General features: G+C 47.5%; 1 protein-coding gene and 1 long non-coding RNA gene across 3 annotated transcripts; one reads left to right on the top strand and one right to left on the bottom strand.

Annotated features, from left to right (window-relative positions):
* Positions 1–1,433: 1,433 nt before the first annotated feature.
* Positions 1,434–11,424, bottom strand: Crnde (colorectal neoplasia differentially expressed). The gene is made up of 3 exons (NR_132649.1): positions 10,993–11,424; positions 6,076–6,139; positions 1,434–1,759 (listed from the first exon to the last, which is right to left on the bottom strand). It is a non-coding gene; the product is annotated as a colorectal neoplasia differentially expressed (long non-coding RNA).
* On the top strand, positions 11,308–16,712 carry Irx5 (iroquois homeobox 5). 2 transcript variants are annotated; one of them, XM_087594998.1, is made up of 3 exons: positions 11,308–11,538; positions 14,786–15,191; positions 15,343–16,712. In XM_087594998.1, exons 1-3 carry the CDS (start codon positions 11,515–11,517, stop codon positions 16,143–16,145), a joined length of 1,233 nt encoding a protein of 410 aa, XP_087451124.1. In that variant the 5' UTR covers positions 11,308–11,514; the 3' UTR covers positions 16,146–16,712.
* Positions 16,713–16,984: the final 272 nt, after the last annotated feature.

The following is a 16,984-nucleotide window of genomic DNA, read 5'->3' as shown; positions in this document are numbered from 1 at the left end:
CTCATGCAAAAACTGCAACATGACTGTGTACAGCAGCTTTATCTGTCACAGTCAAAGCCCAGCAACAACCATCAAGTCACAACCATAAGGGGTTAAACTGCAGCACTCCTAGGCCTTGAATTGCCACTGCAGGGGAGGTGGTTAAAACACACCACACACACCCACACCCACATACACACACACTATACACACACACACACTATACACACCACACACACCACACACACACCACACACACACACACCACATACCACACACACTCACTCACACACACACCACACACACACACACTCACACACACACCCTGAAGCTTCATAAACCAAGCTGATCCCGAAGGTTACTGCCGTGCTTAGGCAACAGTCACAGGCTTGCAGGGCAGACTAATGGTTGCTGCAGTTGTGGGGAGAGGGAGAAGGAGGCATGGCCAAAAAGGGTGGAGATGAGGTCTTTGTAGTGAGAGAAATGTCCTATCTTGATTGTTCAACATCAATATCCAGGTTGTGATATTAAATGTACTGCAAAATAAATACTGCTTCTGGGAAAACTGGGGAAAGGGTTCAAGGGAATTTCTATTATATTGTATTATTTTCCTTAGAATCTATAATTATTTCAAAATATAACGTTTAATTAAAGATAAAATTAAGAAGGGGTCCAGGTGTGGTGGCACAGACTTTAATTCTAGCACTTAAGAGACAGAGGCAGGCAGATGTCTGGGTTTAAGGCCAGCTTATTCTACATAGAAAGTTCCAGAACAGCCGAACTATACAGAAAAGCAAAAACAAAACAACACACACACACACACAAGGTGGGGAGGACCGACTGACCGACCGACCGACCGACCAACCAACCTAAAAACCCAAGAAGGGAAACACTCCAGCTACTGGATTTGCTTTGCTGTCCTGCGATCGAAGCTTCTGACGTCACTGCACGGTTTGGAGTATCTATGCCAACCATGGAGGCGGATGCAGGGCAAACTGAGCCACGCATTCGAAACCCGGATCAAATGCTGCACCGCGGCCCCGGCCCCGCTGACTCTCCTGGTTCCCACAACTCGAGTGGCCGCTCCTATAGAGACTCATCCTTCTCTCCTCTACCATGTGGCCAAGCGTCCTACAGGGACAAATTTCCCCGGCAAGGAAGCCGGTTAGCTACCCCGAGGGAGGAGGGATGCCGAGCTTCTTACACAAACCTCATGTCCCACACACAGGGAAGGTCCTGCCAGGAGAGGCAACATTCTTCTAGGATCTGAACTGCACTGACACATTTGTCAGGAAGAAACGTTCTGTTGGAAGGCTGTAATATAGAGAACTAAAAAGTACATGTGGACGTCTGTCATCTTTTTTTCTCCTGTAAGTATAATAGAAGCAGGTTAGAAAGCGATTTTAGGCCCAACTAATGATATCTGATTACTACAAGAATCATGAAAGCAAAAGAATTTTTAGAACTCTTTTTAATCATCAATAGTCATTCAATCAAATAAAGACATTTTATTTTAGAAAAAAAATAACATAAAATTTATTTTACTTTTTCTATCCTTTGACTAAAGCAGCAAATATTCAACAATGCATTGTAGAATTAAGCATCCTCAACAGAACTAGTGACATACTGCACTTCACCTTTGCAGTGACTGGGGAACACTCTAGTCCACAGACAGCCACCTCCAAGCTCCATGGCCGCATCACCCGAGAGCTTGTGTGCACAGCATCCTCGGCATCCAGATGCAAACACATCTCGGGAAGCCCGGGCACATCCACTGAATCTAAAAACAGTAATCATTTATGTCCATCACTGTCAGGCCTTAGTATCTTCTGGCTGCAGCTTCACTTGGCCATGTTGCTTCCTGCATGGGAGAAGACATACCACTGTGGACACCAGGGGAAAACACTACCTGTGGAAGGACTTTAATAACGAGGTAATGGGTGAAGTGTCCCTTCCACCTGCTCCTTTAAGATGTTTTCAGTAACAAAAATGTCATCCAGGGTATATGTGATGCGGCCTTTGCAAACAGCAAGGCTCCAGTCTGAATACGGGAATGGAGCCTCCCCTCGATGAAGTGGTACAATTCTGCAAGTGGGGGACGTCATATGGAAAATAGAGTTAAATGCTAATTTGTTCCTATATTCAGTTATCATCATGGAAGGTCAGGTGAAACACAGGAAAGTGAATTCTGGAAAAAAATTAAATGGACTGGTATGAACCATGCCAGTAAACTATTTTCATAGATTCAAATAAGAAAGATGTTGAAGCAGGGGCCTTTCTTCCTTTATAACTTTTAACTAGCCCTCTGTAACCACATGCATAATTTTAAAACAAAACTGTTTTCCACAAATAGTTTTTCCCTAAAGGAGAACTGGGGCAGGGTCTTTTTTTAAGGAATGAGAAGGAAGAGACACAAGTCTAATATTCAAGGGAATAATTTTCTCCAAAAGCCTTCGCTTTAACTACTAAAGTTTACAACGATAATTCTACAAGTACTATAGAATGAAGAGATACAAATTAAGCGATGGGAAGTAAGCTATTACCATAATGCTTTACTTTACCCCAGATAAACTAAACAACAACATAGATGTTTTTGCTCAGTACAGATTGGTCTGATGAAAAGATACTTTATTTAAAAATCTGTGGAAGAAAACTGTATTTGTTTTTTCTTAAAAGAAATATGGTAATTTCTATACTTACTTAAAAACTATCCTTGCAGGATAACTGGCTGAAGGGTCCAGGCTACCATCTGGGTACTCTCCCACTTCCTCCTTCTAACTCCCTGTGGTGGGCAGGTGACTGTGGAGATGAAGCCTTAGATGTGCCCTAGCTACAGCCTCACAACACATCCACCTCACTGAGGAACACAGCAAAAATGCGACACAGAGCCACCCCTGCCACAGCTTAGGCAATTCTTAGGGAAAACATGCACAACAGTTCCCTGCACGTCAGCTCATCTCTCTCCATTAGATATTAGCTGCACTCTTAATTTTTTCTCCACATTTCCAGGGTCATGTCATCAGGGGGCAAGCACAGTTGGCAGACTTCCCTTAAATCAACTCGTTTTTAATTTCTAAAAGGATTCTACCTATTGATTTTACAACTTAGCATAAAATGAGTTAGGTTTCCATGAAACATCACTGTGCTGTCTTTTTTGAAAATGTCTTTTCCTGGTAAACATCACTAGCCTGATTCACCACACTTTCTCCTCACCATTGAGGCATGGGGATATGAATCAGACCAGAATCTTTATACACTCGGATGTATAAACACAAGTATCTATTTCCTGTTTGAAAGATTTTATGTATTGAGATCTTAGTCTATAAAAAGTCAAGGATTACACAAAAGAAGGGAACAAAATCCAATGAAAATCTGCAGTGATATCTAAAAACTAGCACTCGGGATTAATCTTCACTTGCAGAGAAAGGGACCCAGTGTCAAGACAGAGGTGGCCTGCCATAAAACATTGCACATTAACCATTACAACAATCATGTGAAATATCTTAATAGAACCTGGTGTCATCTATAGATGGCTGTGCGTATGCCTTCATTTTAATGTAGAAACTGTAAAAATATTAGGCCAGCTCAAGTTAGCATCAAGCAAACCCAGTAAGTCTATGACTAAAAAGAACACTCCCAATAAGGCTTGAGGAGACCCTTAAAACCCAGGGCCTAGCACGGGGACTCCAAGCATCAAGGCGACACCATCATTCCTGGTGGGGTGCTTATAAGAACTGCATTTCCCTAGCTAGCTGGGAGGAATGAAAAGCTTCTTACAAGCAGCTAAAAAGAAAGCCGTTACCATGCCCCTTGAAAAAGCTCATTTTCACATTACTCAAGCTTCATTATGCTAAATCAATATTCGTTTAGTCACTGGGGTTATTGACATATTTTAAAATAAAAGTATACCCTTCAGCTACTGCACTCATTACAGGTAATTTGTCTTGTCAGAGAGCAGGGAATATTATCTTAGTCTTTCAGGGGCTGACAGCCCATGGAAATACCTCCCTATGGTTACAACTGTAAATAATTTTAAGGTAAAATATTGAAAAATCAATGACTGTTTCCTGCAATCTGTCACAAACAAATCAATCATAATCTGTATTGCCATCAGGTATGATTTGAAGGGGATGGGAGCAGATGTAATTCTTGGCTGGAGTCTCTCATTTCAAAATCACTTCACATAATGGTCTCATCATTTAAAGACTTAACAGTCAGTGCAACTGCCACTGTAACATTGAGTTGGACAAAACCACGAGGAGGAGGAGGAGAAAATGCCATCAGTATTATGTTAACAAACATTTAATTTAAATGGTTGGTGCATTAGTAAATTTCCGCTGTGAACAGTTTTACCTGCCCCTTTCACAGCTTGAAATTAATCAAGGCTGCTTTTCCATGTCCTGATGGGTAGGAAGTTAGCCTATGACTCCAAGTGTACTCTAAAACACTTGCTCCTTTTATTTAAAAAGCCATTATAGAGAATAAAATCTGGAATTAACAAGACACATGGGTTCCAGAATATTCTATAATTCTATCCCTCTAACAATGACAAAAATAGTGTCATATAAGTCAAGATCATATTCTTATGACCTAAAAAAAAAAAAGCAAAAAGATCTCAGATGCCCAAATGTTGAATTTTACATTTTCCTTCTATCAATAAACACAGTTCGACACTGTAATGTTGTAATGCCCTAAATGACCAGCAAGACCTAGTCAGCTGGAAAACCCTGTATCTAGACACAAGCTGCACCGTCAAGTGCTGTATTAAAAGCAGGAGTAATAACCCAGCCATGCCAGGTGTGAAGTTGGTCATGGTCACAATCCTGATTCCTTGTGCCAACATAAACTGCCTTCCAGATAAGTACCTTGCTATCGGCATTTTCTGACTACGTTGTAATGGCTCCCCAGCTGCTGACACCCTGTGAAGAGACACGGAGAAAAGAATTTGAAACTAATATTCCTGCCTCTGTTCCAGGACTCCCTCAATCATCACTAGACTTACAGACTACCCACAGTTTTTCAGATGGTTTGTGATTATAAATGTGCTCTTGTACCTTTAACGGAAGAAATCAATTTGAGCTACCACATTCTTACCATTTTCCTAATTATATAATTAGACACCATGAAGTCCTTTTCTGTTTTATTAATGTCCCTTACTAGATATAGGTCAGGGGGTAAAAATTTGTAATGACAGGGAAAATGTTGTCTTTCTTAAAAAGAAAAACAAACAGATATAAATACTACTAAACAATTGAGGTCTGTGTCAACATCCCCAGACAGAGTAATTGATCTTGGAAATGGACTGATTTATAACTAAACCTTCTCAGTCAACATGGAAACACATGGCCAGAAGACAGGGCCTCTCCGGCCTCTCCTGAAGCTGCAGTTGGAGCCCAGTGCTGTTTTTCAGGAATCTTAGATTTTAATGCCAGCAGTAGGTTTCAAGACAAAAATGCACATGGGTAAATTATCAGAGGTGCCATCCAGAATGCAGCAGAGTCTTTTATTCTGTGTGAGCCCCAGCAACAGCTGCAGAGAACCCAGTCCCTAACCTAGTATGGTGGGGAGGGAACGATGGGTCTGGTCAGGGCCCATAGAAAGCCAAAAGAGCTCAGGCTGAAACCAGGATAAGAAGACATGGCCAGCTTGCCTCAGCTAGACTCTTGCTGTGATCGCTGTAGCCCAGAGCCTGCTTCTGTGCTGGGCTGGGGTGGTCAGCTACCCCTAGGTTAACGCAACAAAGGAAGAGGAGGTGAATGAGGACAGGTGGACAACAGGCTGGGTGCATGTCAGTCCCAAACGGAAATGTCATCTGCTAGAGCTGTGCAGGACGCCATCGCAGATCTAATTCGCAGAAAGAAGCTATTTTAAGGGCGCTGAGTAGGCCGAAATGCTATTTCTAAGCTCTCTAAACACAGCCCGTGGCCCTGGGAGAAGCAGGATCAGAAAGTTAGCAGGAAAACAAACAAACAAAAAGCAAATAGGATGGTTCCCATAGCTCAAAATTAAAGAAACTTGGTCTACTGGACAGGGTTCTCATATATGATAAGGTTCAGGATTACAGAGAAAAGTGCTCTTGACAGGAGATAGAATTACCTCGCTCTCTTCTGAATCACCTCCTTCCACCAGGCAGTCAGGGGCTCCGTTCCGAACTGTGATTCTTAAAGAGAAAATGGCCACAGTTAGCGCCATCTCTCTCAGCACTTCCTTCCTTCATGGAATTACAACTTAATTACTGATACCTCAATTGATTTTATTCCTGAATGATGCATTTCTTAAAAAGCATAGTCCTTAGCCAATTCCACTAGAGAACACTCAGTACAACCTTCTCAATTCATCAGCCATAACCCATTACTATGAAAAGATGGCTCTTGATATGTTCAACAGTGCCCCCCACCCAGTGCACATCTGGTTCATGTAAGAGGAAGAGTTCAAAAGCATTCGGATACCTTTAATAAAACTTGTATCTTAATTGTAAACCTAGCTTACAACAAGGTGAGACTTGATAAACCCCAATGTTTAGATATTCCACATTTATATTATATATGTAAGTATGTATGTCTATATGTCTATATCAATATCTGTCTATCTATCTATCTATCTATCTATCTATCTATCTATCTATCTATCTATCTATTCCAATAATTATTCTTAGGAGAAAAAAAGAAAACCAAACCCCACTCCTCTTCTGTTTAAATTCAACAACTCTACTACGGTTTAAAAACAGAACAGAACCCTGAGCTTAAAGGTAAACAAAGAGGAGTCAGACTCCTGCCTGCACATTTTCTTTATGTCTGTGCTACGCTCTAGCTTGCAACGACGCTTCAGCCCGGAGTTCCCGTAGGTTCCAATCAGTACTGGATCACAAGTCTATTATTTACAAAAATTAAATAGCACTTTATACTAGAGCCAAGACTAAACTAACGCCGGCCCGTAATAACAATTTACACAAAAGCACTTGTTCTAGCAAAGGCTAGATGAATTAGTTTGCCTTCAGTAAAATTAGCTTGGCTTTTTTTTGGGGGGGGGAGGGGCGAGGGGGAATCAGCTACAAAGTTTATTGCTAATAAATGTTGCAATTCGCTTGGTCCAGTTCTTTGCTCTATTCCTTAGGAAGCACAGTTATTCTGCAAAGTAATTCTTTCTCATAGCCTTTCTAAACCACCTCTACCTAAAAGTCCTAATTTGAGTAGCACTGACAAGCTTTGCATATACCTGTACACTTTCTATCATTTAGAGCTGGATACTTAGGACTGGTGCTCAAGTTATTCTTAAAAGAACCAGCTCATAAAAATAATTTCAAAATGCAATTTGTTTTAACTCTATTCTTTCCTTTAAATAGTAATTTAAATTCTATTAAATATCACAACCTTGGTCTTGATTTTAATTGTAAAAATCTGTTAATAAATCTCACTATCCAATCATATCATTCAAATAAATTATTCAATGCAATCTCAAGACAAATGATAAATTATTCCGTCATCCCACAAATTGACAACTTTTAAACTTACCAAATTCCTGTTTAGTGCACTAATAGAATTTAATAATCAGAGCCGTCAGGTGGCATCTGCCCATCACCCTCACCTCACCCCTCTTATTGATATGCTTGCTTTGGTGAAGCTACTTTGGTACAGTTGGAAGCGTCACACACAGCTGCACCCAGAACATTCAGAGAAGTCTTGGGATGTGCAAGAACAAATTTTAATCCATATGGAAAGCAACCCCATAGTTTGGAAGTAAACTTAGCTGAAATACACAAATATTTTATAGAAACGTTGTAGTTATCACCGGAACAGGAAACAGAATTGATTCTGTGTGAGAGAACCTAGACCGCTAGCAGTACTTTGGGGATATTAGGTATGAATGTCTAATGCAATTTCCTCCCAGGTATCACTCCATATTAGAGTAAATAAACAAAGAAGTATCACGATGTATCATGATGTGGAATATCATTCGCCTGAGAAAAGGCTAGAAAAATGGATTACACAAATGACAGCTGCAGGAGAAAATTATGTTCTCCTTTCCTGAACAAACGTTAAATGCATCCTCACTAATAAGGACTTACACTCAAACTACATTACAATATACTGGTTTTCAATTTTGAATCATCTAAGTTGATTTGCAAGCTAAATTGTTGCCAAGATACTAGAGCTATGAAAACACAGCCAATTTATACAGAAATAAGTCGTCAGTACTGCACTTCAGCGGAGAGCTGGGGAAGCAAACTACTCATTACTGAACAAGGAAAAAAACCACCACTAGGTTTTACATGTTCATAGAGTGTCATCTGCTTTCTGTTCAGAAACACTATTCTCTACCAAAACGGTGTTAAAAAAGAAGCTACTGCAATGTAGAAACTGAAGAGAAATAGATGAAGCCAGACAAAGTACCACTCAGAGCAGGTGAAGCTAGTTCAGAATTAAAACATTGCTCCAATTATGACTCTGTGCTCATAATCTATCTTAAGCAACACAGTCAATTCAGAAAGGATTACAGCATTTCAGCCATTTCCAGCTCATCGCCTTAAAGAACATTATCATTCTCCTAAGATTTACAGAACATACAAACATTCATAACTGTATTATTAATTACAATGGAGAATTCATTTGTATTAATATTCTATCTCTTTTAACACAACATACCTAATTTAAAAAATAACACATGCATAACAGCATAAAAGATGGGGACTGGAGCTGCCAGAGAAAACATTTTGATGGGGGAAGGTCTGGGGGGGGGTAAATAAAGCAATTATCTCAAAATGAACGTTCTTGTTTCAGTTTCAGCAAGCAAGCCTGAGTAAGTCTTCCTTTGATTTTAGCTCCCCGTGTAATTCTAACCGGCTAATTATCCTTGAAGTCAAGAATCAGCCGTGCTCTCCACCTGGCCTTTCCCATCAGAAGCTCAGGGTCCCTCCACTTTCATTCCCCCTTCTACCCCGAGGTTTAATATTAAAGGAAAGCGTGCACACATCTTGCACAAATGCTGATTGACAGCCAGCTTCCAGGAAATGTCGGGCTACAAAGAGGAGGGAAAATTTTAATGTAGCACTTATGTTAAAGGGTCTGAGGTGCAAGGTAAGCAGAGGGTAAGTGGCCACCAGCATCCCCCTCTTTGTCGTCGTTTTCACACTGATTGCTAGTGGAGGATGATGATATTATTTTAATGAGTACCCAGGTACTCATCTGTGTACTAAACTAATACTGTATCATCACTTGCTCACCAGTTAAAATATGTAATACAGTAATCTGGAAGGAGTGAAAGTTTCCCTCGTTTCTACAAACGAAAAGGAGGCATTCCATAAACACTGCAGCTATGCACTTGAAAAAACGAAAAGAGAATTATTTTACATCACCAGTGCTCTTGGGAGGACTGTTTCCTTCCTCAGACCTTAAAAGGGGTACATTTCTCCTCTACCACCTTTTCAGTATTTCCCTGTTTCTTGTATACTAAACATGTCTTCCTCAACAGATTGGTTCTGACCACTAATGATGGTCTGCCTAACAATACAGCCCTCTATTTTATGCTTTGCTTTAGAAATTGGGAGCCCTTACTCCACAAAGACAGAGCACAAAGAAAGCCGACACAAAGTATTGCCAAAAAGCCACAAGTAGTATCAGAACATGCCAGAACACTTAGCATTAGACTATCATTCCTCTCTAAAACTTCGGCTGCCAAACTGCTCGCAAAATCTGGATGCTCAAAGACAGGTTTCAAGAGCAATTAAAGTCTCCAAAAGAAAAACTGTACAAAATCATGCCCTCTTCTCGAGTCTCCGCTCATAGACAACATTTTCTCTGGATCTTAATTAAGATAACGATGCACACCTGTGTCAACATTCTCCAGCAAGCCAGCCTTATCAATCATAATCCTTTAAGTACACTTGAAAACGGCAAAGCGACAGGACAGAAGCAATCTGTTGCCTTTCCTGATGCCGGTGTTGTGTCTCTGCCACAAGAACGATGAGATCTTTAAAACCCAGCAGATCTACGTTTGTAAGTCTTTAAAGTTTTAACTGTAAACAGCCATTACACTAAATAAACAGGCGTCACCTCCTTTGCACTTGATAGAAACAATGACAGCCCGACTTGTCCAGAACTTGAAGAGCCAGCTCCATGCCAGATCTTGGCAGCACAATCGTGGGTCTTATTTTAAAGCTCTATGTTTTAAGAGCTAGGCATAACTGGATCCTTGCAGACATGACAAACCAATAAACCCTTGGCAGGTTTTTAAGTGAAGCTTAACAAGCCTACATTAAAAACAACCAGAGTAACCTATCCGTAGTACAACGTTTAGAAATATACGAATGCAGCAGTAAGGGAAATAACGTCTTAGCGACTTTGCTTGAGGGAATATAGGTCCTACCTCTGCTGGTGTATAAAGATCCTCAGCGACAAGAGACCCCCCAACTACAGCTAACAAAGTGAGCAACTTCCCAAATGGAAAAGTTCATTGAACAGAAAGGAGAAATGAGTGTGTGAGGGTGGGGGCGGGGAGTGGACTGTGGATCCTCCCCTAGTATCAAGATAAAAAGTTAAAACCTTGTGTTTACCAACAAGAATGTGTTTACCAAGAGAGAATATACAAGCTTTCTTCTAAACAGGGAGAGAGGACGCCAGATGCTATCTGAATTCTGTCTGCCTGCTAATGATCAGCTTTAGCCTTTCCTAACTTATTAAAAACGATTCTGTATCAGACATAGGCGGCCAAGGCCAGCAGAGCGGCAGAGCCATCAGTGTGCAAATAAAGCAGAAAATAGAGACATCCTTAAGAAATGAGCCTTAAATTTGATGTAAAGCGGAGGTGACAACCACCGAAACAAAAACATAAATTCTAAATGTTTCCATGTCTTGCGGGGTTCTTTCTTGTCCTTCACACCAAAAAGAAGAGAGTAGAAAAATATAGAGTGGGGAGTAAGATGGGGAGGGGGAGACAGAAACAACCAAGCCGCCCAAGTGGCAGGATTATGTAATGAGGATGTCCGCGTGACAGACTTGGGCTCTCGGTGGCACAAACCTCCTTGGCTCGCTTTCAGAAGTCTTCGTCCTGGACCAGAGCCGAGACACTGATGTCCGGGACACGCGTGGGCCAGGGAGACACGCCCACGCGCGCCTGCTCGCACGCAGACCGCCCGACCCGGCTGCGTCCACGCCATCCGCTTGGTGCGCGGCTCTGCGCGGGCCGCGGACGCTCCCTCGTGGCAGGCCGCGCCGACCGTTAGTCCGGCTGAGCGGGCGGAGCCGGGGGGCGGTACGGCCGCGGGAGGCGGGGACCCGCGCGTCGGGGCGGGGACGCTCCCTGTAGAACTCCGGCCTGCCCCGAACCCCGAATGGTTAGCCGGAGAGGCAGCCTCAGGCTGCTTCACGCTCCCCGGGGCTCCGGCTCCGCAACCCTGTCAGCCTAGCTCACAGCCCGCCGCCTCAGCGGCGGACCGCTTCTGGTCTCCATGACAATACGCAGACGAAGACCCTCCCAGCCACGCCCCCTCGACGCTAGCACTCTGAGGGAAGCGGACTACGTCATCCAGAGGTGGGGCTAATGGATACCGACGCCCAATCAGAGGTGAAGCTGTGTCGGGGAGGGCGGGATGGGCCTAGAGGTTCTTGGAGAATGTAGTCCGCGGGGGTCCAACCTCTTGGGGGCGGAACCTGTAGCCTGAGTGCTAAGTAAGGGGGCAGCCTGCGCGCGTGCGTAAAAGCGCGCCGCGGTGAGGGTCCCTGTGCAGTCAGTGGGGGGGCGGGGGGGGAGGGGCACGGCCCTAGCTAATCAAACTGTTTGCGGGCCAGAGAGAATCATTGCAGGAAAATTTGTATATAGTTACGCTCCGGCCTGAGCGTGGCGAGGTTGTGAAAGGCCACAAAATGTTTGGTGTGTGCACTCTGCGGCCGTCCGTCCTGGTTCACCAGCGCCCCTGTCTGTCCCATAGCTTCAGTGCGTCTGTAATTTGCGGCGGCGGGAGGTGGAGACCAGGGGCGAGGGTCTGTTTTGCCTTCTCACTGTGTGGCCGTGGGAGGTTGCGCGCGGGGGGGGGGGCGCGTTCCGAGAACTCTGCCTGTGACTCTGTGATGTGTATTCGCCTGGCCAGCGCCTCGCTAAACAAACAGCGGTTGGGTTGGACACTGTTCTGCCCAGTGTTTGCAGTGGAACTGGGGCGAAGGCGAGAGAGGGGGAAGGCGACTTAGTGGAACAAAAGGGACGAGATCCCACACCCTCCGGCCCCAAAGATCTGACAGGGCGAGGTGCCCGTGGCCAGCCATGAGAAGCAGGCAACGCTACGTGGGATGGCAATGGGGCCGGGGGCTTCTGGGGGACCTATTCGAGTAGAACAGCGTCTCCGTCGGGCATTCTTGCCCACTGCTTTCCTCTCTCCAGAGAAAAGCCACAACCCCCGCCAGAGACCCCAGAGTCTCCTCTCTCGCCTCCTCTAGGCTGGTGGATGGAAGGCCCGGCTTGGGTCCTTCAGCTTAGGCCTGGCTCTTGCCCACCTGCTGCAGCGGCTGGCGCAGAAAGGCGGTCACCCCGGCTTCGCTGTGCCCCGGGAGGCGGCATCCATCGACTCTCCCTGGGACCTGAATTCCAGGTCTCCAGCTCAACCTAGAGACCTCCGGCAGGAGGGAGAAGAACCACCTCCCAGCCCAGTTTTCTGGAGAACAAGACGTCCACCAACTTCGCTATTCTCACTGGCGAGGAGGGCACAGAGCGTTCTCCCGAGCGCAGCCCTCCGCATCTTTCCCTTTGTGTTGCCGAGCGGCCCAAGCCACGACCAGGGCCAGTGGTGCGTCGAGATTGCCGCTCCGCCCAGAGTTAGAAAGAGGAGAAGAAAGTTGGAAGCGATCGGCGTGCTTGGGCTGTGATTGTCATCCTGGGGCCGGCGCTCGAGAGTCTGAGAGAGAAGGAGAGGAAGAGTCGGGGAGGGAGGAGGGGGAGGCCGGGCAGAGGAGGAGAGGGGGGTGGCGGTGGAGAGGCGGGCGCTAGGGAGGGGCGAGGGGAGCGCCAGTGAGCGGGAGAGGAGCCGGGGAGGAACAGGGAGAGGGCGAGACGCGCCTGGCGGCCGGGTTGGCTGCCGCCGGCCAGAGGCTCCTGCCAGTCCCCCCACCGACTACACCCCGGGAAGGAGGAGCTTCGCGCGCGCACAAGGCGTCAGAATCCTCAATTTCCAACTTAGCATCTTGGCAGGACCTTTGCAAAGCCAAAAGCAGAGCCCCCCGGTGCAAAGAGCGAGGGAGGGGGGGTGGGGGGAGAGAAAGCCTAGCCCGGGCAAGCGGGGCGCGCAGAGGAGCGGGCGCGGCGGTCGCAGCCGGAGGCGCGCGGGAAGCCAACCAGGAGGCGCCGCGGGCCGGAGCCCGGGAGCCGAGACTCGAAGAGCTGCGGCCCGGGGCAGCCAGAGGCCAGGTGCCCACTCGCTCGCCCTCTCAGGGCGCCGCCCGGCTCGTTGGCCGCCGCGGCGCGGCGCGCCCCATGCCCGTGTGTGGCCATGTCCTACCCGCAGGGCTACTTGTACCAGCCGTCCGCCTCGCTGGCGCTCTACTCGTGCCCCGCATACAGCACCAGCGTCATTTCGGGGCCCCGCACGGATGAGCTCGGCCGCTCTTCTTCGGGCTCCGCATTCTCGCCCTACGCTGGCTCCACTGCCTTCACGGCTCCCTCGCCGGGCTACAACTCGCACCTCCAGTACGGTGCCGATCCCGCGGCTGCGGCCGCCGCCGCCTTCTCGTACGTGGTGAGTGTGAGCTGGGTCCGAGGCGGGCTGGCAAGCGGGCAGTCGGGGCCAGGCCTGCAGAGCCCGGCTGCGGTGGACACGGGCCTAGGCGCCACCTCACCCGCCAAGCTTTGCGGCCCTTGCAAACTTGAGCGATTGTCTTGTTCGGCTTTACTCGAGCCGCGGGCTCCGGAATCACTCTAGCGAAAGCCGCGTCTTGCTGGGATCGCCGAGCTGAAGGGAAAGGTTTGGGGCGCGGGGGAGGGGGGATTGGTCTTTGCTATGAAGAACAACATTTGCCCCAGAGCTCTGGGACAGACCGCAAATTTCTTCTTCTTCCTCTTTCTTTCTTTTGGTTTTGCCATGTTGGAAAAGTAGTTCAAAAGAAGCAGACCCGAATTCTGAACAGTAGCAGCATGCTAAATCTATGTAAATGTGTTTGGCCCCGCCTTTAATTAATCCCCCAAAATGTTGCAAATCCGTAATCCTATCTTCGCAATCCGATTTGAAAGTATTAAATTTCTGAAACGTCCAGCGAGGTGCGGTGTATCCGGGTTTTTACGGCAGGGTGTGCTTTCTGGAAAAGCGCAACGGCTTCGGTTAGGGATAGCATTTTTGAACCGTCGGTGTGCAGGCTACTGAGGCTCAGCTTGTCTGTAGGGTTTCTTTGAAGATTAAAGAAAGAGCCTTTACTTCCCTTGCTGTACCCCTTGAGCCCAACATGCGGCCACTCTGGAGCAGAGCTCTGAGTCGCTGCTGAGGCTGCTCAGGCCTCTAAGAGAACCGTGGGCCCTTCCGTAGAGGCCAGATCTGAGACCTGGGCACCGAGGTTCCCCAGCAGACAGTGGCCTCCAAGGTGGTGTGTTAAGTTCTGAACAGCCTCTGGGGTCCCCAAGGGCCAGATTTAGAAATTGGGGGTCTTGCTGCCTTCGGAGGAGGGGGAAGGTGGTCTTGTGTTTTAACTAGCTAGCTCTGTCTGCCTCAGGGGAAGCTGGAGTGCGGGCCGCGCTGGCACGCAGAACCAGGGACAGAGGGCAAGTGGGTTTCAGCCTTTTAGGTGGCCATGTAGCCCATACCCTCACTCACCTAATCTCTGCCTGTCCCCCACAGGGCTCTCCCTATGACCACACTCCCGGTATGGCGGGTTCCTTGGGATATCACCCTTACGCCGCACCTCTGGGCTCCTATCCTTATGGGGATCCCGCGTACCGGAAGAACGCCACTCGGGACGCCACTGCCACTCTCAAGGCCTGGCTCAATGAGCACCGAAAGAACCCGTATCCCACTAAGGGCGAGAAGATCATGCTGGCCATCATCACCAAAATGACCCTCACCCAGGTGTCCACCTGGTTCGCCAACGCGCGCCGGCGCCTCAAGAAAGAGAACAAGATGACGTGGACGCCACGGAACCGCAGCGAGGACGAGGAGGAGGAGGAGAACATTGATCTGGAAAAGAACGACGAGGACGAGCCACAGAAGCCCGAGGACAAGGGCGACCTCGAGGGCCCCGAAGCAGGTTGGTGGATGCGGGAAAGGGTGTGTTGAGAGGGACTCGAAAGGCAAAGGGGGCCTGGAGGGGGCGCGCACGGGTCCCTGCCTCTGCTGGCAGGAACCCGGGCCGGGCCGCGTGGCCTCCACTCCTCTGACAGCCTGGGTTTTGCCCACAGGAGGAACAGAGCAGAAGGCGGCTGCGGGCTGCGAACGGCTGCAGGGGCCGCTCAGCCCCGCCGGCAAGGAAACTGAAGGCAGCCTCAGCGACTCGGATTTTAAAGAGTCGCCCTCCGAAGGCCGCCACGATGACCTGCCCAGGCCCCCGCGTGCAGGCGAGCCCTCCCCGGCTGGGCCCGCAACTGCGCGTCTGGCGGAGGATGCGGGTCCTCACTACCCTGCGGGTGCGCCGGCGCCCGGCCCGCACCCATCAGCCGGAGAGTTGCCCCCCGGCTCGGGCGGATCCTCGGTCATCCACTCACCACCGCCACCTCCGCCACCGCCTCCGGCCGTGCTAGCCAAGCCCAAACTGTGGTCTCTGGCAGAGATAGCCACATCCTCGGACAAGGTCAAGGACGGGGGCGGAGGGAGCGAGGGCTCTCCGTGCCCACCGTGCCCCGGGCCCATAGGCGGGCAAACCCTTGGAGGCAGCCGCGCTTCTCCTGCTCCGGCGCCCGCACGCTCACCCTCGGCGCAGTGTCCCTTTCCTGGCGGGACCGTGCTGTCCCGGCCTCTCTACTACACGGCGCCCTTCTATCCGGGCTACACGAACTATGGCTCCTTCGGACATCTTCACGGCCACCCAGGGCCAGGGCCAGGCCCTACAGCGGGTCCTGGCTCTCATTTCAATGGATTAAACCAGACGGTGTTGAATCGTGCGGACGTTTTGGCTAAAGACCCGAAAATGTTGCGGAGCCAGTCTCAGCTAGACCTGTGCAAAGACTCCCCCTATGAATTGAAGAAAGGTATGTCCGACATTTAACTCTGGTGCGGTAACCCCGGACTTTCCTAATTTATTAAAACCATGGCCTTGGCAGTTATTTTTCCATCATCAAGAGAGAGAGAGAGAGAGAGAGAGAGAAAGAAAAAAACCTACCCCTCTTATTCAGAAGTTTATAGTTTATGGAGATGGATGGCATAAAAATGTATACATCTCCACACTCGAAAAAAATTGTTTTAGCCAACTGAAAAGAAAAAAAAAAACTTAAGAGGATTTGTATTAAATCTTATTCTGTATATTTAATGTAGCATTTTGTATTTAAATTGATAATTCAGTATCTTTGAAGTAAATTATGAAATCAAAACACCTGTACAGGCATTTAATGTTTTTGTAATATAAATATATACATTTGTGTTCCCCCAAAACTGTTTCATAGTTTAAAAATACAAGTTTAATTTAATTTTTTTACACCTATTGATTTTTCTGGATATGAGCTAAAGTATTATTACAGAAAGGAAACAGGTTATACGCTTAGATTTAAAAAGTAAGAGAAACTGCGGTGGTCTTTGTAAAATGCAAAATATTTAATTAAAGGAGATTTTAACATAATCAGAGCCACTTTTACTTCTCAGATGCCTCAATAAATTGTCAATTGCCTGGGTCAAAAGGTGCAACTGTAACTTTTTTCAAAGTGGGAATGAAAGGTGCAGTCACAGACAGTGTGTCGGGGCGGGGCGGGGGTTTTCACAAATTAGGCCACAAACCCGTGGGGGAGCGGCCCGGTCTGGGACCGAGGATTTGGATCATCCTTGCGGTGTGCTTGAGGGGGAGGGAGATTGGACCCTGGAGGAGTGAGAAGAGCCCCAAGTGTGTTCCAGAAG

Source organism: Rattus norvegicus, chromosome 19 (genome assembly GCF_021556685.1).
Source record: "Rattus norvegicus strain SHRSP/BbbUtx chromosome 19, alternate assembly SHRSP_T2T, whole genome shotgun sequence".
Lineage (NCBI taxonomy): Eukaryota > Metazoa > Chordata > Mammalia > Rodentia > Muridae > Rattus > Rattus norvegicus.
Note: the sequence above shows the minus strand (reverse complement) of the source record. Positions and strands in the feature narration are given on the sequence as shown.